Here is a 27,709-nt window from a genome sequence, read left to right on the forward strand (position 1 = left end):
TGGGTTCTAATCCAGCTTCACCATTTGTCTGCTGTGTGATCCTGAGCCAGTCTCTAGGCCTCAGCTTCCTCATTTAAAAAATGGGGATTCAATACTTGTTCTCCCTTCTTCTTAAGACTGAGAAGCCTATGGGGACAGGGCCTGGGTCCAACCTGATTATCTTGCATCTATCTCAGCACTCAGTAGAGTGCTCGGCATATAGTTAGCACTTAACAAGTATCATATCTCCCCCTTTTAGACTGTGAGCCCACTGTTGGGTAGGGACTGTCTCTATACGTTGCCAACTTGTACTTACCAAGCGCTTAGTACAGTGCTCTGCACACAGTAAGCGCTCAATAAATACAATTGATGATGATGATGATGATCATAATTGTTACTACAAAGACTTTCCTTATTTGGCTGGTGTGGACTAGAATACGCTGAGCCTCATAACCTTGAAGAGTAACACATTCGACCTGAGAAAGTGGAAATGAGTAACTTTTGGAGGTCGAGGATTAGGGAAAGCCTATCCAAATCTGACCCAAACCCAATCGTATGCCAGTTCAACTCTGTCTTCCCCTCAGAACTTTAGGCTGGCTAGATATTTGACTTAATCTGGTTCCAGGAATCAACAATAACAATTACGGTACTTATTAAGCACTTACTCTGTGCCAGGCACTGTACTAAGTGCTGAGGTGGATACCAGCAAATTGGGTTGGACATGGTCCCTGTCTCATATGGGGCTCACAGTCTCAATCCCCATTTTACAGATGAAGTAACAGAGGCACAGAGAAGTAAAGTGACTTGCCCAAGGTCCCACAGCAGACAAGTGACAGAGCCGAGATGAGAACCCATGACCTTCTGATTCCTAGGCCTGTGCTCTATCCACTATGCCATGCTGCTTCTCCAGGAATGAGGGTCAGTAAGCACCGTACGTTCAGTGGTACTGCAGCTATGGTGTCCCAGCCAGGGCTAACGTAAGAGTTACTGAGCCAAGTTGAGCTCCAGATGGAGCATGAGGCTAAATATAACTATAATCTCAAGGGCTCAGCGGTCCCTTCCACAGACACTGATTAACTGGGTTATCCCTAGCAGGACCTCAAGTTTCTTGTTCTCACTCTTCGCAGCCACACAGCCAAGCATAAGGACAGCATCCTGCAGTTGGTTTGGCCCTCACCAGTGGTTCTTCTATCCAGCCCATCACAGACGTATGAAACAATACGGTAGCAAAGGTTTGAGATGTGAAAAACATTTACGCACAAAGAAAGAGAGAACTGGACTCATCAAGGCAGATAATTTCTAGAGTGTGCAAGATATTTTCTTCAGTAAATCAGGAGTTTCTGGAAACTCCATTAGGTCTTCTAAACCACTTAGATACCATTTGTCCACTGTAATAAGTGAATATTAATACCACTAAATTAATTAAAACCCAAAGGATAAAATGTAAATGAAATCTTTATTACCCTGATTTTATGTTGAGCCTTTCCTCCAAGGAGCTCAAGGTGCTTTACAAACTCCTAATTAACTGGCAGCAATTCAATCATAATTCCACCACACTGTATTTTTATCTGCTCTCGAAACTGTTGCCTAAATGCAAAATCAGTGTGAGAGAAAGGAAGTAGAATATTTTATCCAAATGAAAGCACTGTGACATCACTTCAGGGCCCCAAATATTTGGGGCCAAACATTTGGGGCCAAACATTTCGAAGGCCCAGGTTTGTAGAACCTCTTAAATAACTGTCACCAACATCCAGTTTCCAAACAGATTCTTAAAGAGTTGAGCATACATTTTAAACATTTTGAAGTTGTCTTTCCCCAGGGGGTAGAGAGTTTTTGAAGTCAGCAGGGCAATTTCTCCTTTGTCCTTCTCTTGGGATGAGTAATATTAGTGCCTTAGGCGGGTGGAATAGACAGTTCCTTTAATATAGAATACACTGCATTTCTACCGTGGTAAATAATTTAATGTTTTGGGCAGATACGAAATCATCAACAGGATCAGAACCATGTATGAATGTTTGAAAAGTCAAGTTAATAAAATGCTTATTTCTCCTTTAATGCTTTTTGCAGAAATACCCAAGTATTAAAACAAATTTTATAGAACAAAAACATATATACTAGGAAATATCCCCTAACTTCGAAAGAAGGATGGCTATTTTCTGTAAAAGACCAATTCAGCAGTGGCAAGAGTTGAAATTTGGCCTTAGAAACTAGAACTGATGTTTAAAAATCTTCAATATTCTCAGAGAGAAGACGAGTCTTGGTTTTTATAATCTTATGTAAGTCAGCACTATGCTTAATTCATTTTATTTTACTGGTGGAAAAACATCAGAGAGAAAAACTTTATGTTTGGGGGGTGACTGACTTAGAAGTCTAAATCCTCCTCTAACCTTCAGTGATATACAGGTTGGCAGCCTTGTGAGCATAATCCAGTCTTCTGCATTATAAGAACTAATATTTCAAGAGCAGTCAAAAGCTGTCTTAAGCATTTGGAAGGAATATTAATATAAAAGGTTCCAAAAGTACTTGTTTTTTATTCCTTCAAATAGTTTCCTTTGTAACGTAGCAACAAGTCTGCCCTTAGGGAGGACGGAGAGTTGACACCTCATTATGTCTCTTCTCTTCCTTTGAACCAGAGCTAGCAAGGGGCTTGTCGGAGCCATTTGGAGAGAAACAAGCTTTGGTCTCTTTACACGCAGAACAGAACTCAGCTACTGGACTCTCTGGCAAATGAGCTCTCGGAATTCAGTTGGGGGAAACCGAGGTCAGATGATAATGAACAGCCAACTCTGAAACCTATGAGCTAGAACCTAAAGCACATGCTAAAAATCATCAATTCCAAGACCGAATGAGATATTTCTTCCCTGATCCAGTTCAGGTAGTACTTCAAATCTGCTTCTGGAAAGGATATTAGCACTCATTGCAAACTATTCTGAACTATGTCCATCCTTGAAATATATTAAAATTGCATGCTATTTATGGGCAGAGAATGTGACTTGCTTCTGTTGAACTTTCCAAATACTTCACACAGTGTATTGCACTCAGAGGGCCCGCAATAAATATATTACTACTACCTGTAGTAAACAGATTTAAACTGGGGATTTTATTTGTACTTAAATCAGTGGTATTCAAAGCATGTCCATGGAGTGCTAAAGACTACTCCCTGCTTGGGAAAATACAAGGGAAGCAAAGCAGGTGTTCCCTGTCCTCAAAGAGCTTGCAATTTAATGAGGGAGAGTTTCAGACAGACAAAAATTATTTACAAATAGTGGAAGCAGGATGAAAACAAGAATATGGTAGGAAATAATATTAGTATCAAGATGAAATAGCTGAATAATTTAATGTATAAATGATTTTATAACCATATAAATCAAAATATAGACACTAAGACTTGGAATAAATACCTACATGCTAAGGATGGGTGTAGGTTTGATGAAATGTGAATTAATGAGGGAAGGCTCATTCTTCATTAGGGATGATTAATCAATCAATCAATTATTGGCATATGTTGAGTGCTTACTGTAAGCTAAGTGCTTGAGAAAATACAAAATAATGGGTTTGGTAGACTATCCTTGCCCTAAAGAAGATTATAGTCTACAGGAACGTTGCATTACATTCCTGCATTTGGAATCTCTAATACTGAGAGCAGAGAAGCAGCGTGGCTCAGTGGAAAGAGCACGGACTTGGGTCAGAGGTCATGGGTTCTAATCCCGGCTCCACCGCTTGTCAGCTGTGTGACTTTGGGCAAGTCACTTCACTTCTCTGGGCCTCAGTTACCTCATCTGTAAAATGGGGATTAAGACTGTGAGCCTCACGTGGGACAACCTGATCACCTTGTATCCCCCCCAGCGTTTAGAACAGTGTTTTACACATAGTAAGCGCTTAACAAATATCATTATTATTATTATTATCTATAAAATATCCTATATACCTCACTCTGCTCAAGGGTTTAGTTGTAGCCTGTCAAATGGCATTATAAAGGGCACTATCTCTCAGAAGTAGCTCATGCCACATACATATGCTTCTGCTCTTTAGGGAGTACTGCTTTAGTTTGTGCTCAAAGATGTCAGTAGCGGTGACATTCACTTATGGGTGAATGTAAGCTCTGGCTGGACAGGGAACATGTCTACCAACTCTGTAATACTGTACTCTCCCAAGAGCTTAGTACAGTGGTCTGCACACAGTAAGGGCTCAATAAATACCACTGACTGGCTGATGTATGGCTGAATGGGTTAATGCAGAAACTGCAGCCCCAACCACACTGTTTACACATGAACTGTCATATTGCAGTGCTTATTATTTGCAGTAGTAGTAGTGGTGGTGGTGATAGTGGGAGTAATGGTATTTATTAAGCACTTATAGTAGGCAGAATACCACTAAGTGCTGGGAAAGAATACATAGGCAGGAATTAGGCAAGGTCCCTGTCCCTTTAAGGACTCAATATCTGAATATAAAGACAAGCTGAGGGGACTGATGACAAACACATAGGGAGAGATGAAATAAAACATTAAGACAACATAAAGACACGGACAGAGACACAAAATAAAAACAGAAATGAGTAGGGTACTGTGGCTAGAGAAGCAGAATTTCAAGGTTCCTTGTGAGACACAGCACAATACAGCAGATAGAGCATGGGTTTGGGAGTCAGATGACCCAGGCTCCAATCCTGGCTCTGCCTTTTACCTGTTCAGTAACCTTGGGCAAGTCACTCCACCTCCCTGTGCCTCTGTTTTCTTACCTCTACAATGGGGATTTAATGCCTATTTTCTGTCCTATCCAGACTGTGAGCTGGATGAGGGACGTGTCCAATCTGATTATTTCACTTCTAACCAAGCGCCAAGTACAGTGCCTGACACCTAGTAAGAGCATAACAAATATCTTTATTATTATTATTGTTATTATCTCACAGTCCCAAGCCACAGTGACCACTACAGCAGCTGCTGCCCTTCTTTTGTACCTGGGGTCTCCCGCTGCAGCTTTATGGCATTTGGGTAAAAACAAACAAACAAACAAAAGATGGTTCGACCAAAAGTTTTGGCAGACAATGTCTTTCGATTCAAGGAATTGATAAGTTCTATAATATGTAAAATCTGTTTTCCCTCCTACTTAAAGACTAGGAGCCCCATGTGGTATCTGATTATCTTGTACCTACCCCAGCACTTAATACAGTGCTTGGCACATAGTAAGCACTTATGATATACCACAATCATTATTATTATTATTTGAAAAGTGGGGTTTCAATACCTGTTCTACCTCATCCTCCAGATCATGAACTCCATGTCAGGCAGAGACTATGTTCAACTTGACCATCATGTATCTAATCTATCCCATTGCCCAGCACCTAGTGCTTTTCTTTTTTTCCCCATCATATTTCAATTCAATCAAAATCATATTTATTGAGCACTTACTATGTGCACAGCACTGTACTAAGTGCTTGGGAGAGTACAATATGACAATAAACAGACACATTCTTTGCCCACAACAAACTTACACTCCAGCTACTGGCCACCTAGTTTCATGATCTTTATGAAATTTCTGCTCCAAAAGAGTGCTTTTCTTGATTAATATGACATCCTCACTGGTTTATCTGTGGCAGTTATCTCCAGGTTTTTGGCAGAGGTAGAATTCTCCGAAGCTTTGTTTTACCATACCTTCAGGGTGTTTCCTTAGCTTGTCTGATTTCCCAATTTTAGTTCACCATATAGGAGCTACTAGGTTAATCTATTGCCATCCATTCCCTACGAATGACAAGTGAGATTGTATTGAGATGAGCATAGCTTCATTCCTAAGATACTTCACTGTTCATGATACTTTTATGTCATTTGATGTTGCTTATATCCCATATGTGGACTGATAAAACTGCATATAAGAAATCTGAAATGAGTGTTTCTAAGGCTTTGGGATGATACAGTGTGTTGACTTGGGAGAGCTTCCCAGAGGAGCCGAAACATATTCTAGTGCTTGTGTCAAAGTCTCATGTTGTATCTAGGAGCATGGCTGGATAGAATACATGGCTGGGCCTTCTACCCATCTCTGCTTTACCTGTTTTTTTTTATCCCAATCCTGACAAGATGGGATTCCCACCTTTCTGATAGAAAGCAGTGTCAGAATTTACATGACCTTCTCAGGTCAGACAAATCCGAATTTACATGACCTTCTCAGGTCAGACAAATTTACTGCAGTTTTCAGAATATTCTGACGGTGTCAAATGCTTTTGTGTGATAATTTAGGTGAATGCTATAATGGAGTATTATGGAGAGCAGTAAGGGTGATGAGTTTCTCATCAAGAACGATGGGAGATTCAATCCCTGGTTAGAGAAATTCACTACAGTGGTAGTTCCTGCCAACTGTGGTTCCACTGGGGCATGAAGTACAACAGGGGTTTAGATAAGCAAAAGTACAGTACACTCTGAAGTCATTTATTTTGTATGCCCCATGACCAAAGTCACCACAGACTGTTGCTGATGATATTCTTTAATGCCATTATCTAGCAGGCAATTGCCTTGGTAGCCTCAGTGGTCATTATCACTCACATTGGCCAGCCACTTTTCAGGGTTTCTGCTGGCCTGCCCACTTTGTGGAATGTTCTAAGTGTTTTTGTGTCAGAAACCTTCACCACAGATGTCATAGCTCCAGCAGGCATTCCGTTTTTTTTTTAAATGGTATTTGTTAACCGCTGTGTATCAAACACTGTTCTAAGCACTGGGGTGAGGTACAATTTAATTAGGTTTGATATAGTCCCTCTCCCGCATGGGGCTCACAGTCTAAGTAGGAGGGAAAGCAGGTATCCCCATTTTACAGGTGAGGAAACTAAAGCACAGAGAAGTTAAGTGACTTGCCCTAGGTTACAAGCAAGCAATTGACAGAGTCGGGACTAGAACTCAGCTCCTTCCAACTCCCAGGCCCACGCTCTCCCCACTAGGCCACACTGCTTTGTACCTATCTATTCTATTTATTTTATTTTGTTAGTATGTTTGGTTTTGTTCTCTGTCTCCCCCTTCTAGACTATGAGCCAACTGTTGGGTAGGGACTGTCTCTATATGTTGCCAGCTTGTACTTCCAAAGCGCTTAGTACAGTGCTCTGCACACAGTAAGCGCTCAATAAATATGATTGATTGATTGATTGATTGCTTATAGAGTCAGGACTAAAAGAATCTAGATCTCCTGATTCCCAGACCCCTGCTCTTTCCACTGGACCAACAGCAGGACTTCGTAGAGAAAGGTGCAGCTACTTGATAGATGTTGGATGAACTCCAGTAACAACAGAGAATCTGCAGCAATCAGTCAATCAATCGTATTTATTGAGCACTTACTGTGTGCAGAGCATTAATTAATTAATTAATTAATTCAATTGTATTTATTGAGCACTTACTGTGTGCAGAGCACTGTACTAAGTGCTTGGAAAGTACAATTCAGCAATAAAGAGCACTGTACTAAGCCCTTGGGAAAGTAAAATTTAACAATCTAACCGACACATTCCCTACTCACAGCATGCTTCGAGTCTGGAGGGGAGACAGACATTAATATAAATAAATAATTTACAGATATGCACATAAGTGCTGTGGGGCTGGGAAGTGGGACGAATGAAGGGAGTAAGTCAGGGTGATGAAGAAGGGGACAGAAGAAAGAAAGCAGGTTTTGGATTTTTTTTTTTGTCACACTCTACTACTACCCAGAAACCTAACCCACAGAGACCTAACTCTGCCTTAGATTATGGGTCATGAAGACTCAAGAACCAATGGAATTGTCTGATCACTTTGCCTCCTTTAGTTTTATGAGAACTCAAGAGAAATATATACACTATTTATGTTAATAGAGAAGATTAGATATCAAAAGGTAGTGTGAAATATTACTTACAGAGGAATGATCTATAAAGAGAGACCTCAATGTCAAAAAAATACAAAAAATACTGCAGGAACTATGTTCTCTCCTGTTACCATGCCTTAGTCAACAATAGCTTAAGAATAATTCCTAATTCAAAAGATTCCCAGCTCAAGAACCCTATTAATAGTAAGAAAGCTTTGAATGAATCACACATCCCATTTTTCAAGAAATTAGACGTTATAAGGCAATTTAAATGTATGACATTGGAAGATGAACATAGTGGCTAGCCACCCAGATGAACAGTTTCAAAATATATGTTTTCCCTTATGGACAGTTGATTACATTTACTCTTTCCCTAGAGAATATAACTGATGTATATATTTTTGTCTAGCTATATAATATGAATTTTTTGAGATTCTTTTTCTAAAACATAAACCAACCTAAAGAGACCTTAATCAAGATAATTAAAAGACTGCTAAATAAATTGCTCCCCATATTTGTGAAACACTAACTATCTAAAGAAGTGCTCTGGTAGTTCCTGGAATGTCTCGTGAAATTTCCTGGGCTATATTCCAGACCACTCTGCCCAAACCTCTGTAGTTCCTGTTTTGAAAAAAAAAACACACTGCTATCAACCCAATTCAGAACTTGGTCTATTTATTTGAGTTAAGGCTACCTCTGGTTTACAAACCTTCAGGCCACAGTGCCGTCCAGGATAATGTTCCCTGGCCTGAGATGAACCGTCTAGGTTATATTGAAAATTTTGCCATTAGGACATGGCTAAATTCCAGTTCCCTAATATAAGAAAGATGTCAAAAAGTCATGTCAAGCAGAAATTTCTCTGCTTTAACTTGAATTTTAAAAGGCTAGGGTCTTCTTGGTACTCAGAAAACTTCAGAGCTAACACTCTCGTGAATCTAAGGTAGAGTGAATTGATGGGATTAATGTACAGCAAACATTTCAAATTAGCTCAAAAAAAAAAGACAACGATGGCACATCCAACCTTTCTTCTCATCAAACACTTGAAATGTAAATGAAAATAAGGAAGATACTATTGCACAGACAATGGGAAAAAAAGCCAGCCACAATTTAAACAGTTACACATTCCACAATATGTGAAAATTTTAGAACAGAGTACGAGTATTGGCAAGACTGCTTCAACAGCAAAATCAAAAACAGGCTTCTATACTTCTACTCATTACCCCTAAAGGATATTGCGATCATCTAAATATTGCAAGATACGTTACTTTCTGTTCTTTTGTTTTTTTGTTTTTCTCCTCAGCTCTCACCATGCACTGTCCTTTGGGTTCAAAATCAAATACATCAAAAGTTCTACTTTCTGCACCAAAAGTTCTAAACTGTTCTACAGCATTCAAAAATGCAGGAAAAATAATCAGTCTTAAACAAACTCTCTCTTTATAATCTTCCCAGTTACAAAAAGCAATAGAAGACCGCCGCAGTGTTAGAAACAATTGACTGCATTTAGCTTGGAAATGGTGGTGCCAGGGTCTGGAAGAGCAATCCAGAATGCAGCTGATATTTCTCTTCCCTACCAGAGACCTTCGGATTTCTCTCATCACCCTTGAGGTTTTTTCCCTCCTCCTACTTGGCCTAAAAGCAGCAGTAGTGACTACACTAGATTAGACATTCTATAAATATAAATCTTAGTAATGAATAACAATTTCTCATTAATTTATAAACTCGTGTAGTTATGTTACACATGAAGCCAGTTCCCCAATAATGTGTTTTAACTTTGCATTTTGGATAGCACCCTGTTAGGAAATTGTAAAAAGATCTTCCAACACCGCATGTCTGCCAGGATAGCTATACCCTCCTTTCTCAAAACCGACAGATAATTACTCTCCCTTCAAAGCCTTATTGAAGGCACACCTCCTCCAAGAGGCCTTCCCTGACTAAGCCCTCCTTTCTTCTTCTCCCCTTCCGTTCTGCATCACCCTGACTTTCTCCTGTTATTCATTCCCCGTCCCAGCCCCACAGCATTTATGTACATATTTGAAATTTATTTATTAGTATGCCTGTCTGTCTGTATAGACTGTAGCTTGTTGTGAGCAGGGAATGTGTCTATTATTGTATTTTACTCTCCAAAAGTGCTTAGTACAGTGCTCTGCACACAGTAAGCACTCAATAAACATGAATGAATGAATGAATAGATGCAATGCAATATCAAAACAAATGGTTATGGATACATGCAAACAAGGCTTTTTTGGTCCTGATGGGTACAATGTGGATTTTGTACTGACCCCAGCCCTTGGCACACAGTGCTTAACAAATATTATTATTGTTATTATTATTGTCAATATCATTCCTTAGGGCAAGGGTCTTCAAAAACCTGACTCCCGCATTACACTCACTGTACTGCCTTGTGTTATACTGAGAGATGCATGTTCTTTAGAAAATGGACAGAAGATGTTTATTTCTATAGGAACTAGCTAACTATAGCCTAAGAAAATAATTCCAAAGCTTTCAATATACAATTTAACAGACCACTGGAACCCAGAGAGTTTTCTAAGTTGATACTAGTAAGAATTTATAATCCAGTTATACAGTTGCTAGAATAACCTTTGGGATAAAAGGAACTCTGCAGACCACATGACGGCATGCTTTCAATCACCCCTGAAATATACCTATCTCTGGGGGAAACACAGTACCATGTAGTCTTCCACAGAAACAAAACAAACTAGTTGACGTCAAGGGACGGGTACTTTATCCAAATGAAACAGCCCAAGGAATTTGGAAAAGTGGAATCTAAAACCCAAAATGGAATTTGGCTGGGAAATGGGAGGCAACAGCTGAAATCTTGCAAAAGAGAAAAAAAATTAAATAGGTTATGGGGCAACTAATCCAAAAGCTATTAGCATCCTTTAGCACTAAATGCGGGCTTAGAAGAAAGGCACTACCTATATTGTGAATCAACTTAGTTTTTTGGGTTTCAAATCAATCTTGCAGGTGTTATGAATAGCTAGCTCCAAATAATTTCACTTAGTGGGGACATGGAGTATTCCTATAAAAAACAGTAACATGGAAGCAGTGTAGCCTAGTGGATAGAGCACAGACAAAGACCTGGGTAGTAATTCTGGCTCCACCACTTGGCTGCTGTGTGACCTTGAGCAAATCATTTCATTTTTCTGTGCCTCAGGTATCTCATCCTCACATGAGGATTAAGATTGTCAGCCCCATGTGGGACGTGAACTTTGTTCAACCTGATTAGTTTGCATCTACCTCGACACTTAGTACAACGCCTGGCATGCCAAAATCACTTAATTACCATAAAAAAATTAGCAGCAATTACTTGACATTTTATATACAAATCTGTTTAGACAACTTTAGATAAGAAGTAAAATCGTTCCTAGCCTGAGGAAGGAAGGAATTTTCAGGAGAATATCAGTTGGCCCCGGACAAGCTGTCCAAGTTTAACCAGCTCTTCAACACTATCCATATTCCAACCTAACTCCCCATTTCAGGTGGAGGTCTGTGCTGCTGATTAACCAAAATTACTTGGAGCCAAATGTATTACCTTGTCAGCCAGTCGGTCAATCGTATTTATTGAGCACTTGCTGTGTGCAGAGCACTTCCTAAGTGTTTGAGAGAGTACAATACAGTAATATAACAGACACATTCCCTGCCCACACTGAGCTTATAGTCTAGAGGATGAGATTGTATCTACCACAGAGCTTAGTAGGTGCTTGGCACATAGCAATCGCTTAACGAATGACACAACTATTATTACTATTCATTGTTATCAAACTCTTCTGGCAAAGTTGCCTCAAGGACAGTAATGGCCTTCCAGTCAACTTCCTGAGCATTACCATGCCCCGGGAGCTAGTTTCCAACCATTTCTGATCTCCCTGAGCAATTCCATTATATTGACATCACAAGAAAACCAAACCGTGTCAGCTTGTTGAGGCCCCAGGAAAGGTCAGATCGGGCTGCTAGGTTTCCCCCATGCAACACTCTCCTGACTGCATCATCCTAGAGTGGCATGGATGATGCCAAATTCAATGGATGCCAGCTTCCATTTTGTTTAACTGTAGCCATGAGAAACACAAACAAAAACTGTCCTAGATTTGAATAAGAACTCAATGCATTATTAATAGGTTCATCTATTCAAGCAGTTGGACAGTAACCCATTTAATGATAATAATAATGATAATAATAGTTACGGTATTTGTTAAGTGCTTACTATGTGCCAGGCACTGTACTAAGCGCTGGAGTGGACACAAGTAAATAGGGCTGGACACAATCCCTGTCCCATGTGCAACTCTCAGTTTCAATCCCCATTTTACAGATGAGATAATTGAAGCATAGAGAAGTGAAATGACTTGCCCAAGGTCACGAAGCAGGCAAATGGCAGAGCTGGGATTAGAACCCATGACCTTCTGAATCCCCGGCCTGTGCCCTACCCATTATGCCACGCTGCTTCTCGGAGAACTTATTTGCTCTATGGGCTGATGTAAGACTGTCAGTACAAAAATGTACTGACTTACTACAGCTTTTAATTCTCTGTCTATAAGTATCTTATAAACACTTTGGAATTCCCAGATGATTATATGGATGTGAATGCTCAAAGAAAATATGGGACTGCAGATGGATTTTAATACATAGGGATTGAAAGAAGATCTAATTCTCCTTTAAGATAATTATCAAGCAGAAATACCCTGCTGATACTGCAAACTGTTCAAAATATGCTCCATGAAGTCTTACGGGCATGCTTCCAAAGTCATGTGTCTCACTTGAGACCTAGTGAAATAGATAAGCTTTCAGGAAGATCAAAACCCTATGTGATCATGATTGCCCCTCCCAGCTTTATGTCTTCTATTTGTCATTACCATTACGTTTTTAACTAAAACTGCATCACCCTACTTTTGATTGCTCTGTGCCAGTACGTCTCTTGCTGTCACCATCATACCATAGGCCTTTGAATCATTTCTTGTCCTTTCTTTCTGTTTGCTATGTAGCAGATTTGTGACATTTGGTCATCCATTCTTATCATATAACCAAGTGGAATGGTTAGAGCTGTAATGGAATGGGTAGTGACTGTAGTGTGACTTTAACCTTAATCTCTTTCAATAGGCCTAGCTTAAGTGACCTGTTACATTCAACATAGCTCAAAGATTATTGTGGACCCCAGCCTATTGACCACTTTACCGTTCACATCAGTACCCTGCACCTCAAGCTTAATCTGAGGTATATTTCAAAATCTGGCTTTTTTAGTATAGCCATAGTGGTTGGTAAAGTCAGCACTTTCAATTAAGAGAAACTTTTAACGTCAAACTCAGTGGCAGGACAATGATAAAAGAACCCATAAGGAAGCTAGGAATCAATAGCAACCTTATTACAGATCAGCTGTGTTTGGCCTAGAGGGGCAGAGTCAATTTCCTATGAAGAGTAATTCATCTCTTCACTACATTAGTCACTGACCAAGAACTATAAATAAAACTGAAACCTACAAAGTAAAATTGAATGCTGGGTGTTACTTTGCATCAGTTGCCGATGTTCTGAAAAAATGATTTGACTAAATGGATACTTTAGAAAAACTCATTTTTTTGCTTTTAAATAAAAATGATTTCACCTTAGAGATCTTTCAAATCATAAAAAGATGCAGAAGATTAAAAGAATCTGGTTATATTCAAATATCATATTTATTCTTACTTTTCTCAGTACTTACGGAAAGTATATCTGGAAAAATGTAACAAGCTAATATACAAAGATGGCAGGGCAACTGGTGATTTCTGCAGTTCATTTCATACAATTGGGTTCTTAAAGGTTTCAAACTCTTTAAATAATGCTGCACTAAATGGAAAAATCTGAAGACGACTTTGTCCTGATTTTCTAAATTCCTTAGGACATGACTAGTATTTAAAGTTTTAGAACTGCACAAAAGCATCACACTAATCTGCATTTTCAGTTATCTATTAGCATTCACCATTGCTGATACTGCAGTAATAAAAGGAGAGCAATCCAAATGATGATGATGTGCCATTTTAAGGAGTTCTAAATGAATGCATTTATAAAGCTATTTAATTAAATGTTTATTCTATTTCATTGAAACAAACTAATATGAGGTATTTCACTTTGTAACTACTAGAGTCATGTGCTAGTGACCGAAGAGAGTAATGAAGAAATTACATTTGTTTCCCCACCTTTAAATTCCAATAATGGAGGTTAAAACTAATTGTAAATAATTGTTTTGAAAGCAAAAAACAATAGTCCCTAAACATCTCTTTTGAAGCCTCTTGGCCTAAATAAGCAGATAGGCTGGATATCAGGGGTTGGGAGACTTCAACAAATCAATCAATCAATTGATGGTATTATTTGAGCCCTTTCTGTGTGTACAGCACAGAACTAAGAGCTTGGGAGAGTACAATTGGAGAGAATATAATAATGATAATAATAATAATGATGCTATTAGCAAATGATATTTGTTAAGCATTTACTAAGAGACAAGCACTACACTGCACACCAGGATAAATTATAAGATAATCAGGTTCCATATGGGGTTCATGGTCTAAATAGGAAGGAATACAGATATCGAATCCCCACTCTGCAGGTGAAAGACTGAGGCACAGATAAGTTAAAGTTACTTGTTTAAGGCAGGATTAGAACTGGTCCTTGGACTCCCAAGCCCATGGTCTTTCCACTAGGCCACGTTGCTTCTCCGAGTGATATGGGAGAGACTCCTGGGTTCAGTTTCAAGTTTAGCCTTCTGTAGTTAGCCAGGTGATAACCAACTGGGAGGTAACGGGACTCAAATCAGCTTGGGGGAGACTTATGTCCTGCTCCTGGCTTAGCCATTGTCTTGTATGGTGACTGAATAGAAGTTGTTCTGTTTCCTTCTGTTTTTCCAATTGCAAAAATTTGCTCCTTTCCTACTGCTGATTAATTTTGGGAAAATTAGGTCACCTGTGAAAGGCACCCAGATGACAGGCAGAGTACAAAAACAAATTAGCGATGACTTGGTTTTAAATGTCCTTTCAATTCATTCATTCATTCGATCGTATTTATTGAGCACTTACTGTGTGCAAAGCACTGTACTAAGTGCTTGGGAGAGTACGATATAACAGACACATTTCCGCCCACAAAGATTGGCAAGATGTATTTATTCATCTTAATGAAAAAAACTGACCTTGTTATAGATTTAAAAGATTAGATCATTTGAATGTTGAAAATAAATACCTCTCAACCCACTGTGACTATATAATTTACCGAATCTATAGCCAGGCAAGGCTATTGTGGAAGACACAGAGGGTAGCCTATAGCCACAGGAAGCAACCTTTCTTCTTATTCTGGATTTTTTAAATTATAAATGAATGCTTAATGAGGACTTTAGTGAAGAAAACCTCTTACTAAAAATGAAACTAGTGAAATAAGACTTTACTTCATGGGTTATTACTGGTTTGAATTGATTGCAAAGCATCAGCTAAAAATAATAGCTTAATTTCCAAGATCATTGCTATATTTCCCATCAACATCTATTTTTCTAACTTTCCTAGAGTAATTAACTGAGAAAAGAATATAGAAGTGACAATGGAAAATATACCATAAAACAATGTAAGGGCTGCTCGTAATAGGAAATCGTACCAAAGAGTTCAGTTTTATCTTGCATCTTTTCACTACTGAATTCATCAAACAGAATGAAAAATAGAAGGATTACAAATACTTATGGAATTAGCAATACAAAGGAAATGAGAAAGCCAAAGACAAAAATGCCATGGAATTTAAATTCTAAAGTTTAAAAGACACAAACTTCGCAGTTAACATTTTTTAAATTTTTTTTGCCTGATTGCTTTTATGACACATTTAGAAAATGATGGCAAAGGGATTTTAAAATAACACATACAAAGAAAGGGTTGAATTGCCCCTCAATTGGTTATCACCAGGATAGCAACTGAAGGCCTACGTTCATTGCTTGAGATGATCTCTAAACTGAACCCAGGTAGTCTAGAAATCCAGTAGTGGCAGTGACACCCAGGTCAGGCTTGGTATACTCAGGCAGTCAATCAATCAATCAATAGTATTTATTAAACACTTACTTTGTGCAAAGCACTGTACTAAGCACTTGGGAGGGTACACCAGAGTAATGTGGGCATGGTCTTCGCCCACAAAGTTTTCAGTCTAGAGGGGGAGACAGACACTGATAATAATAATAATAATAACAGTAATAACAGTATTTTTCAAGCACTTACTATGTGCCACGCACTGTACTAAGCACTGGGATGGATACAAGCAAATTGGGTTTGATACAGTCCCAGTCCCACATGGGGCTCATAATCTTAAACCCCACCAAGCACTTAGTACGGTGCTCTGCACACAGTAAGTGGTCAATAAATATGATTGAATGAATGAATGAATTTAACAGATGAGGTAACTGAGGCCCAGAGATGTGACCCAAGGACACACAGTAGGCAAGTGGCAGAGCTGGGATTAGAACCCATGACCTCCTGACTCCCAGGACTGTGCTCTTTCCACTACACTAAAGAAAACTACAGGTACGTACAAAAATGTTGTTGGGCTGAGATGACTCAGATTTAATTCACACACTTCCCTAGTGTGTGTGACCCAAGAAGGCCCTGGGTGCGGTGACCATGACCGTGAGCCTACACACTCCTTTTCTCCTTTCTTTCCCATCCCTGCTACCCAATCCCACCTTCTACGTTGGCCGTCATCCTGCACCTCAGCCCCACTGATCCCTGGGCCTGGGAAAACCCAAAGCCAAAAGTGGCAACTCCTACATAAACTGGTAAATCATGATCATTATAAAAATAATTGAATTTACCAAAATAGGAAGTCACACAGTAAAGCTTTTGAATGGATGAAGCCCATACCATCAATGCTACTAAAAGCAGTGTATGTATGAGAAGCAGCGTGGCTCAGTTGAAAGAGCATGGGCTTTAGAGTCAGAGGTCATGGGTTCAAATCCTGGCTCCGCCACTTGTCAGCTGTGTGACTTTGGGCAAGTCACTTAAGTTCTCTGGGCCTCAGTTACCTCATCTGTAAAATGGGGATTAAGACCGTGAGCCCCATGTGAGACAACCTGATCACCTTGTATCCCCCCAGCGCTTAGAACAGTGCTTTGCACATAGTAAGCACTTAATAAATGCCATTATTATTATTATTGTAATAGCTATTGTAGAGTTATTTGATTTAATTTGTGAATTTAATTTAGAAATCATTAAAAAATGTGGCTGGCATGTGAGCTCTCCTCCTTTCCCAATGTTTCTAATTAGTGGTGTCATGAGACGACACAACAGTTTGAATGGGGTCACAATTTGAAATTGATTGAGTAATCCTTTTCTTATTTATTTTATTCTTTTTTTGCATTTACTGTTCATAGTTTTATCTTAATTCTCATTTCTCAAGATTTTCCCAAGTAGTTGTTTCTGAGTTTTGCTTTTGTTTCCATTTCCACTCAATCTTTTGTTCTGTGGTTTTACACACTGCTTTTCTCCCTACTATTTGCCACATTCAGATGCTTCAGGTGAAGCTTCTTAAAATTCTGTTTCAAAAAATGGAAATAAGGAGTATAACAAGGTTCAACTGTTCTGCACTTGGAATATAACATCATACTTTTCCCAAACACGTTTGAGAAGTATTGAAACAGTATACAGCAAATACTAGCAAGATAAGATAGTGTCTGTGCCTTGGCTACCTACTATTAGCTTGTGGTGTCTATCAGAAAAATCCTGGCATCCCTTTCCTCTCTCTTCCCCTCCCATGTCAAAGAAAAGTGGACAGCACCTAATCCAAAAGGTGCTTTTCCAAATGACACTGGGGGTCCTTTAACTTGCCATATGACTGTCCTAAATTCTCACAAATATGTAAAATTCACATTTTAATTTTTATGTGGCTCTGTCTCTCTCTCGCTAAATATATATACATAGAGAGAGAGAGAGGCACACACATACAAATTTTCCTTCTACCTTTCATGCAGTTAGAAAAAGTTTCTTGGGAATGGAAATCTTTGTGTTTTTAGGGCTTTCTAGAATGAATTGCACTTTGAATTTAGACCACTGTGGTTCTCCAACTAAAAAAAAATAACAGAATATATTGGTTAAGGTAGCAGTTGATTTTCACATACTTAGGTTTTCTTTTTTCACTACTTTTTTCACTACTCCATTGCTACTTTAAAAATCAATTAAATCAAGACCTTGTACCACCAGGCATAAAAAGTGTGCAATGTTTTTAAATGAGTTTAATTCACTTGCCAATAACTCTGAGTTCACATAATCTAGTGTTACCACTAGTTTCGAATACAAACGTTTTCTGTCTGCATGAGATAAGAGAATGTGCATTTTCAAATAGCATGCATTTTGTGATTATCCTTCAAAAAAAAATGGCCTGTACTGGCAGGCCCTTAGGATTTAATTAAAAATCATTACTTTATCCCGCTAGTTTGATATCTACCAAAGATAAAATAGTCTTATACTACCAATTGTTTCCACCAAATATATTCAGAAAAAATATTGCATATTGGACATTACTCAATGTTAGTTAAGGTATTCTAATGGAAAAGTTAATAACATTTGGGGCACTAATTCTTAGCCACTTTCCTTTGCTGAAAGCTCTCTAATCACTGATGGGCAAATAGAGAAAAAAGACAATACCATTCACCTGATAAGAGCTAGCAAGACTTTAAAAATAAACATTTAACCTTGAAGAACAAAATTTTAACTTTAAAAATGTATTCGGATTAGTTTTCTATTTTCTGAAGGAAGAGCCTGCAGGATCACTAAACAGCAACAGCAACTTTGTATCAATTTATAAATGTCTTTACATAGTATAACATGCAAGTAAACCAAAAAGATAATGTGAAACTTTATTTCCGTAGACCTGAAAAATCAGTTGGTTAGTGTTGGGACTAGAATTAAGAAAATGAAAATATTGGTATAAGATTCCTTTCAATTCTATTACCCTGTTTGGAGATAAGCCTAGGTACAAACTTTCATTCTTGTGTAGGGTTATGCCAGTAGAGGATGAGTCAAAAGTCCCCCACCTCCAGCTGCTAACTCTCCACAAATGGGATGCAAGGCAATGCTCAAGTGCAGAAAGAAACTCTCAAACTCTAGTGATAAGGCAGGAGGCTATTATTATGATGGGTATCACCCCACAGACACCAACTAAATTCAGCAAAGTCATGGCAGCAAAAACAGTTAATTCAGATAATTTTTGGTACTGTTTTCTCACAACTTGCCACAGCATCTGAGAATCACTTGGCGTGGAGTGGACAAAGCATGGGCCTGGACATCAGAAGGTGATGGGTTCTTTATCCTGGTTCTGCTGTGTACTATGTGTGACCTTGGGCAAGTCACTTAACTTCTCTGAGCCTCAGTTACCTCATCTGTTAGACTGTGAGTCCACTGTTGGGTAGGGACTGTCTCTATATGTTGCCAATTTGTACTTCCCAAGCGCTTAGTACAGTGCTCTGCACACAGTAAGTGCTCAATAAATACGATTGATTGATTGACTGATCTGTAAAATGGGGATTAAGACTGAAAGACCTATGTGGGACAACCTGATTATCTTGTATTTACCCTGACGCTTAGCATGGTGTCTGGCACACAGTAAGTGCTTAACAAATACCATAAAAATAAAATTAAAATAAAATCACTGTTAGGTTGCAGAATAATTAGGATTTCTGTGAGCCCACTGTTGGGTAGGGACTGTCTCTATATGTTGCCAACTTGTACTTCCCAAGCGCTTAGTACAGTGCTCTGCACACAGTAAGCACTCAATAAATACGATTGAATGAATGAATGAATGAATGAACAAAGAACAGGTGGAGGTCGGGGGGCTATGTGGGCGAGATAAACTGGTTCTGGCAGATGCATTTAATGGCTAACAACTAAACTCTAGGAGCACAAAGAAACTAGCTAGCCAATGTACTGGTCATCTTGAGCAGATGTACCCCATTTCCAGGTGACATCCCCTTCTGCAGCTGCGTAGTCAAGGATACGCACAGTATAGTGGTCCTGTGCAAAGCTGCTGTCTGGAGTAGGGGTGGGAAAACTATCACTATGAGATACTCAGGACATTCTGGGAAGATGTGATTAACTAAAAGTAAGTTATGCAGCTGGAATAGAATATTTTTTCACAAGAAATGCCTGGTACCAGTAATCCAGACACTGTTAGTGGAGAATGCTGAAAAAGAATTGTGTACATGGAAAATGTGATGAGAATATTTGCCTCTCTTTGTTCTCCCATTATTTGAAAAAAATGAAAGAATAGCAAAAAAATCGACAAGGGATGGTGAGAGTTAAATAGGTGGCACACAATTCAAAAAGGTATTTATGTTTCTAAAAAAATGTGGTACCATCATTATTCCCATAGATGTTAATGATTACTGAGAGGTATTTATTCATTTCTTAAATCATTTTCCAAAAAAACCCCCACAGCCCTGTTAAATAAATCATGTTCAGAGGAATGGCTTTTCAACATAGGTAATGAAGCATGAAATAGGACGGCATATATTAGCATATCTCCTACCAACAAACATGGAACATTACCAAATGGCCCCTTTCTCAATCAACCTACATAAAACAACGAAAGACTACTCACCGTGTCAAATGCTGTTACAATCTTTTTCAAAACCTCTGGCACTGTTCCTTGCAACTCCATTGTGGGAAATTGATCACTGAGGTTCAGAACCACCAAGGATGTATTATCAGGTCCAACCAAATGCGAAGACACAGCCAAAATGGACTGCATGAGATTTGCTACAGGAGATACGCCACATAATTCTTTGAACGAAACTACTGCATTCTGTTAAAAAAGAGGAAAAAAAACGTTAGTTAAAAATTTACCATGAATTTTAATTGGAGCTATTTTAAAATTTACCATGAACTTTAATTGCCTTCATAATTGATGACAGCACCCTTGAAACGCCGTTATAAAAGTCATTAATGAAACTGTGCAAGTCCTAGATACTCACAGCTTCAGCCTGAAAAAGAAGAAGTAACCATTTCCCGAAGTAAATAATGCTACAGATATGTCATTTTCCTTTACTACATAAGTATTAAAAGTAAATGTAGTTAAGATTCTTTGCAGAGAAAAAAACTAATAAGGCTTAAAAATTATAATATTGTTATAAAATTGGGATCAAAACCAAATTTGACTCTGCTTTCTAGAAGTACTGTACTAATACAAATAAAACCGAGTCATGTTGAAGATAAGTAACAAATATTCCAAACAATTGACATGGTTGGTTGCAACTGGATCTCCCCTGTTATGTACCTGTAAAAGCCACATTCACTTATGAAAACTATCCCCAACTCCCTATGACCATCACTCCACGTTGTTGCCAATTTGTTCTTCCCAAGCACTTGGTATAGTGCTCTGAAAACAGTAAGCGCTCAATAAATACGATTGAATGGAATATCATACTACAGATGGCCTTTTGGGATGAAGTGACCAACTGTTCTTATGCTCATTTACCATGTACTAAGCATGTTTCTATGTATACAGTTTTCAATATTCTCAGTTTATATTAAAGATGTAACACAAGAATAACCGCTAAAGAAAAAAAGTTTTAAAATTAGCAATTCTCTAAAATCCCAGGGCTGAAATTTACCTTCGCTAGCTAATTTTCAGGCAGATTTGAACTCAGCATGGTATCACTAACATAGCCCAGTGCTCTGCACTTACAAGCATTCAGTGATTGATTTGATCACACATATTGGTCTCAAGATGGGCAGGAGCCGGGATATGTGATTACAAAACACATGCGTTATAATAGGCTACAGAGAGGCTGAGTGACTCCTCACCTGTCCTACCTTGGTTATTTTGAGAGCTCAGACTTAACACAGCATAATTTTGCTAAAAATTAAAAATCTTTTTAAAGATCACTCTAATCCAAGTGCTTACACATGAATCTAGTCTCATCATTTACAGAACCAGTGCTTTTTTTTTTTTTCTTGGAGGGCTGAATAGGAATTTGCTTCTTTTTGGCACTTGGAAATCCCAAACAGATGGTGACCAGGCAATTGAACATCTTGTCCAGTTTTCAATACTTCAACAGTAAAGATGATGTTCTCTAACTGCATAGCTAGCTACATTAAGCATGATGCTTTCACCTTATTTAAAATGGAATCTTTTCCACACTTCTGTTACACTTGTGTCCCACAAGACACAAAATAAGGGAACAGTCCCCCTTATTATGTGATTAGAAATGTCTCTGTCATTCAAGTAGCAGTTAGATTTCATACTGGGAAGACCCCATAAATTTAGGGCTAGGTTAAAACTAAGTTAAGAGTTTTGAAAACCATTTCAGGTGGTGCTCATTTGGGTCATTTCCAACTATTGTTTTCAACCTATCCCATCCATATTCCACACAATCTACCGGCAGTGTCTAACTCATAGTATACTTAGACTTTTCATTTAAAATAAAATCAACCACAACAGCCCAAGAGTGTGTCTCATGAAATGTCTAGTTTTGACAAAGAAGAGTTTCCATTTTTCAAAGCAGTGAGAGCTGACTGGTGAGCTCCAAGTTCATCCAAATCAAACACTTAGATAATCCACATCAAAACCAAGAACCTGAACTCCATCTAAATCCCACACCTGTAAATCCCACACAGATTCACGGAACTTCTCTTCCAAAAGTTATCAAAAAATGTAAATATAAAAGTAGCAACTAAAAATATTTATTTTCATTTTATTCAGGTATTATAAGGATCACCAAGGAAAAAAGCATAAATCTGGATGAATAATTATAATTATTTGGTAAGAACAAAATAAGAACCCAATCAGGAACTCATCTTTATTGACCTTGTGCTAAAATATTCAGTATTTTGTGTCATAAAAATAATCTAAGACAAATATGTGGAAGCTCTGTTTGCTGCCAAGGAGGAAGAACAAAAATAAAGAAAAAGTCATGATCCAGATTAAACATGTAAGCATAAAGAGCAAGACCACACTGTTATCAGGCACCTTTAACACACCAATTAAGTTAGGTTTTGGTATAAGTAGTTGAGCAACAATCTTACCAGAAGTCACGCTCTCATAACTACTAAGGAGAATTTTTATTGGTTTCTGCCTCTTTCGGTTTCTATTTGCCCTTTCAATTTCTTACTGTTTTTCCTCAGTTCTAGTGTTATGTCTGAATAAAGTGACTTTATATTCATTCTTTAATCAAGAAACATGTTATGTGCAGATATTAATCTACACTCAAAATACCACAACCTGAGCTCATTTTTGTCATCCTTCCAGTGTTGCGTGGAGTAGACACAACATACTATTAAGTAGTAAAGAAATAAAAACTAGGTAAACATTTATTTTCAGTGCACCTCCACTTTACTGTGGAGAGTGGGCTTGCCTGCAGTATGCATGAGCATCTTTTAAAATTCTTGGACGGCTTTCAGAAATATGAAACTATAATATGAAACATGCAAAAACCAACTATCGTACAGGGACTAGTTCGCTTCTTTTAATGTGGTAAAAATATCTTCTATGGTCTCTTCTCACTGTCTACAATTTATAATTATTAAAAAATCAAATACATAATTAAAATTGTTATCAAATAGAGTATTACTCTTTCAGTCTTCTCCAAACTACCCAATACTTACCCCGTTCAGGAATAAGTCTCCATAACATGCAAAGACTGAGTCAGGTGGTTATTCGAACCATCCTCTTAGAGAACTTGACATATCAGATATACCACTTTTGTTCATTTTACTGTTATCACAGTTCCTTCAAATAACTTGTCTATTGTCTATAAAGATAAGGAGATTCTCCTGAAAGGCTCAGGAGCCCCACAAATAACATTTTCATTTTTTAAAAAAAGAAGTGCTAGAAAGCTTTATACTAGGATGCTAATTTTTGTGTCAGTGGCATATTGAGGGTTCCTGAAAGATCTCCGATTCCAATTATAGCTAATTTCTTTGTTAAAAAACAGGGGACCTCTAATAAGCTTTGGTGACTAAAGCCTGGAATTACTGAGCAGATATTCTCAGGGTGTTAACCATAATAAATGCGCACCAGCTGCTTCCCTAATTGTTCAAACCAGCCTTCCCTTGTTCCTACTGAGAAGACACACTAAACGCAGTTTTCAAAAATGTGCCTCGGGGAAAAAATGAGGTCGATAAACAAAGTCTACATGAAAATAAGTTCAAAAGAAATATATGCGCACAATATTCTAACATGAACAACATACAGACATGTACAGATCTGTGATGCACATTGATCAATTCTACAAACTCATCATTCAAAATGTTAAAAACCAAAGCCCCTACCTGCATATTCTCTCTGAGATCCGTAGCATCCCGAATAGGTGGGTGGGCATTCTTGAACACTTCATCTACGGTTTTAATCCATAATGTTCTCAGGGAAGCGTATTCCCTCGACTTTTTCCCCTTCCTCACCGAAAGGCCTCTTTTGTGAGGTTTCCCTCCTCCCCTTCGGTTAGTGATCGCTACGTGTACGAACAAAGAAGCATGTGCTAAAACCTCTCCCGTTAATGACTGAAGTGGGACATGTCGGTAGCCTGTTTGTAAACACTCAAAAGGAATTGTGTACTGCCCAATGAATTCATCCCCGATGTAATCGTCGTCCAGTACTACGAAGCGTACCATGGCGAGTTCAGGTAGATTGATTTGAAATTCAAAGCTCTCATCAAAAATGGGAGTGTCGCCGTTCTGGTGCACTGTTTTTGTCCTTTGTTCTGCACAGTCTGCAGGGATGCCGTGAATTTCAACGTATACATAAGGATCTACAACGTCACCTTTGGCACCCGATCCTTTGGGTTTGGGAAAGTTCTGACCGCTAATTATTTTAATATGGAGAAGCTGCGGTGAAACCCCTGGAACAGAATCTCTTGTATTTGCACTGAAGAAGGAAACCTCTTCTCGCATTATGGCTGGTCGGAGAACATAGCCACAGTTTCCGTTCTGTCGAAACCAACCGATATTAAGATCCATCATCAGTCCAGGCGTCTGAAAATTCATGGCTACTATTTGACAACCACACTTCCAAAAATCCTGAGGATTCATATTACTGGAGTCTATCCTCATTGGGCTGGGAAAAACCCTGGCCAGAAAGCGCTTGTTGTAATTTACAAAATCTCCTGGATTTTCATTGGCGTATTTGCTGGCGAGAACTTCATTAAAAGAACACACTTCCCAGTATTTCTGAACCTGAAATGATACTTGAAATTCTTTGAATTGAATGGATTTACATATGCTTACCAATTCAGAGAGGTCTTTGCAAAGCTGAAATCGTTTCACAGGCACAATGTTTGGTAGTTCCACCCCTTCTTTTCCTACTCTCTGAGACATTTCTGCTCCTTCGTCTTCATCTGTAACATCTCCCTCTAACCCAGGGCAAGTTGTGGATAGCTTCTTTGCTTTAATTAGTATTTTTTCTTTAAGAACATCAGGAGATGGAAGATAGGACTCCTCAACATTTGGGGACTTGGTATAGAGTTTGTCTCCCAAAATCTTTTTCATGTGCTGAACCATTACTTTTTGTTGCTTAATAGAACAATGGTTTTCTAAACATAAGATCAGAGGATACTCTGAAGCCGAGAATGCATACTTGTTAATAATGTCAATTACACTGCGGAAGACTATCTGTGAGGTCATTGTATGGCCTGTGTAAATCACAGGTTCATTGTCTGGCCCATCCCACACATCCAATTCAACACTCCGGCAACCCATTTTAAGTGCCCGAATGTACCCCGTGATATCAGATGGACCTCGAAACTGATCCTCTATCAAGTACGTATTATGAGATGAGTTTATAAAATAATGAGATAAAGGTTGCTTCATATCCTGACAAACCTTTTTATGTTCTGGATCAAAGATAAAACAGTCAGGTGAAATAAGGTATTTAGTAAAACCATCTATAGAAAGCCATCCTCTCTCTTGACCCTCTTTGGATGGTTCATACTTGTGAATAATTTCAAGGCTTATTTCTTCAGTGATATGTGCCACACCCTGCTCGGCCTCTAAAAACATCATAAGGTCCTTGGTGTCTAAGAATTCTTTATTGCTTGAAAATTGAACCAAAAGGAAATATATTTCAGGCCGGGTGCAAAGCTCATGGAAAACTTCAACAAATTCTTCTTTTGTTACTTCAGTGCCAGTTTTGTCCTTAGATTTGTGCAATTCTTTGAACTTGAGCTCAATTTTACTTGTTTTCAAACCAGGGCTTTGGTTTTTAATACACTGCACAGCACGACATAGATCTATGTGTCCAAGGTTATCTACATCAATTTCGCTAAACATTTGTGCAACCCAGGAAGTCCGCATGACATCATGTCTACTTCCTATCATATCAAGTGTGTGTTTTCCATATGAAATCAGGTACCGTAGCCCAGTAACCCAAATATTAGCAACATCTGCAGAGTTAGCAACCAAATCAAGCGACTCATAGTTCTCTCCATATATGACAGAAAATGCACAGTCTTCGGATATCTGGTCAGAAATGCCATTGCTGCGGAATATATCTGTATTTTTTCCCGTTCTTACTTCTTTGATTGACTTAATGTCAATCTTGGCTTTTTCGGAATCCTTCTTTGATGGTTCCCACCGCAGAGACTGCATGTCTGCGTCCAAAAGAAAATACCTGTGGTAAATTCTGGAGTTGGACCGAACCTTTTTGAGTTCTGAGCCTTCAACCATTGAATTAATACAGTCACTTGCACTACTGATTTTCTTCTCTGTTGGCATGCTGCTAAATGACACAGTCTTCTTCCTTTCTCTTTTCTGTTTTGTACCATCCTAAAAGGAAAAAAGGAAAAAAGAATAATGTTTGAATTATGAACAAATAGTTTTCTAAATTCAAGATCATATTTCTATATTCAGACTTGCTATGCTTCATTTAATAAGCTATTCATTAACTTCCAATACATTCAGGAAGTCCAGATGTTCACAACATAACAATTACAAACTTGATGAAGGTCACTGTGAAATTAATTCCTTCCCTTCACTTTGATGCATTACAAAGAGCAGAAACTCATTTGCGAACAGTTGTTTTTGTTCAATTATACAAAGATAGTGGACCTCTGGAGTCTCTTCCAGGAGTGTTTCTATGATTCAAATCTATTTTATTTTACCCAGCATTTACATAATGTCTCATTCTACCTCTTTCAATATTACTGCATCTTTGAATTATAACATCACCTCAAGGAAAACTTTCATGGCTTTCAGTCTATTCTGATGGAAAATGTCTGGGACTATGAACCACTCTTTAATAGCACAGTACTGATTTACCAGATGGCTGAACCCAATCCAGCGCCTCAACTCTGGACACCTCCTACCTAAATTTCCTATCCAGTTCCCCAAAATGGTGCCAAAACATTTCCTCATCTTTCCTTCTTGACTCTCGGAACCTATCAATGTGTTGATCAAGAGGATTTGATAGGTAAAAAATAAGACTTGGATTTCTCCAGACACTGAACCAGAACCGCTCTTCCTCCTGCCAGCCATTAAATCTGCAATTTGGTTGTGAAATTGAAGGAACTGCCTACTTGCACAAATTAAATGAACCCACTTAGTCCTTGCACGTAGACTATTCCTTCAACTAAGGGCAAATGCAAAGAGACAGGGCACCCACAAAGCAGTCCATCAAGCATCCTGAAAGTAAATATTGGGTTATTTCTAGGCTGGTCGTTACACCTCTATGGCTGATTCTAGCCAATCTTGCTGACGAGGCCAGAGGTAGGAAGAGTCGGGGGAAGGCTGAGATCCAGACTTCTGTCCTAGGGATTGGCATGTATTAAACCCTTTTTTAAAATCTTTTTTATTATCATTATTATTATCCAAATAACCTTGCTTATTCGGCATCTCAAATAGTTCATAGTAACTAGTTACCAAGTTTAAGGACCCAAGCAATCAAGGTTAATCTATCAGATTTCTCTCATTTCTCCTATGATTTGCAGGGTGGAAAACTAAACCAA

The 27,709-nt window shown here is 38.5% G+C and overlaps 1 protein-coding gene across 1 annotated transcript in view; it reads right to left on the reverse strand.

Annotated features, from left to right (window-relative positions):
- PLCL2 (phospholipase C like 2) overlaps window positions 1–27,709 on the reverse strand; it is a 177,758-nt gene that overhangs the window by 56,833 nt on the left and 93,216 nt on the right. Inside the window, exons 3-4 of the mRNA XM_038769225.1 lie at window positions 24,045–26,531; window positions 20,374–20,577 (exon numbers count right to left, since the gene is read on the reverse strand). Of these exons, the coding sequence (XP_038625153.1) occupies window positions 20,374–20,577; window positions 24,045–26,531 (2,691 nt within the window). The remainder of the gene's footprint in view (window positions 1–20,373; window positions 20,578–24,044; window positions 26,532–27,709) is intronic.

The sequence above is a fragment of the Tachyglossus aculeatus genome, chromosome 2, assembly GCF_015852505.1.
Source record: "Tachyglossus aculeatus isolate mTacAcu1 chromosome 2, mTacAcu1.pri, whole genome shotgun sequence".
NCBI lineage: Eukaryota > Metazoa > Chordata > Mammalia > Monotremata > Tachyglossidae > Tachyglossus > Tachyglossus aculeatus.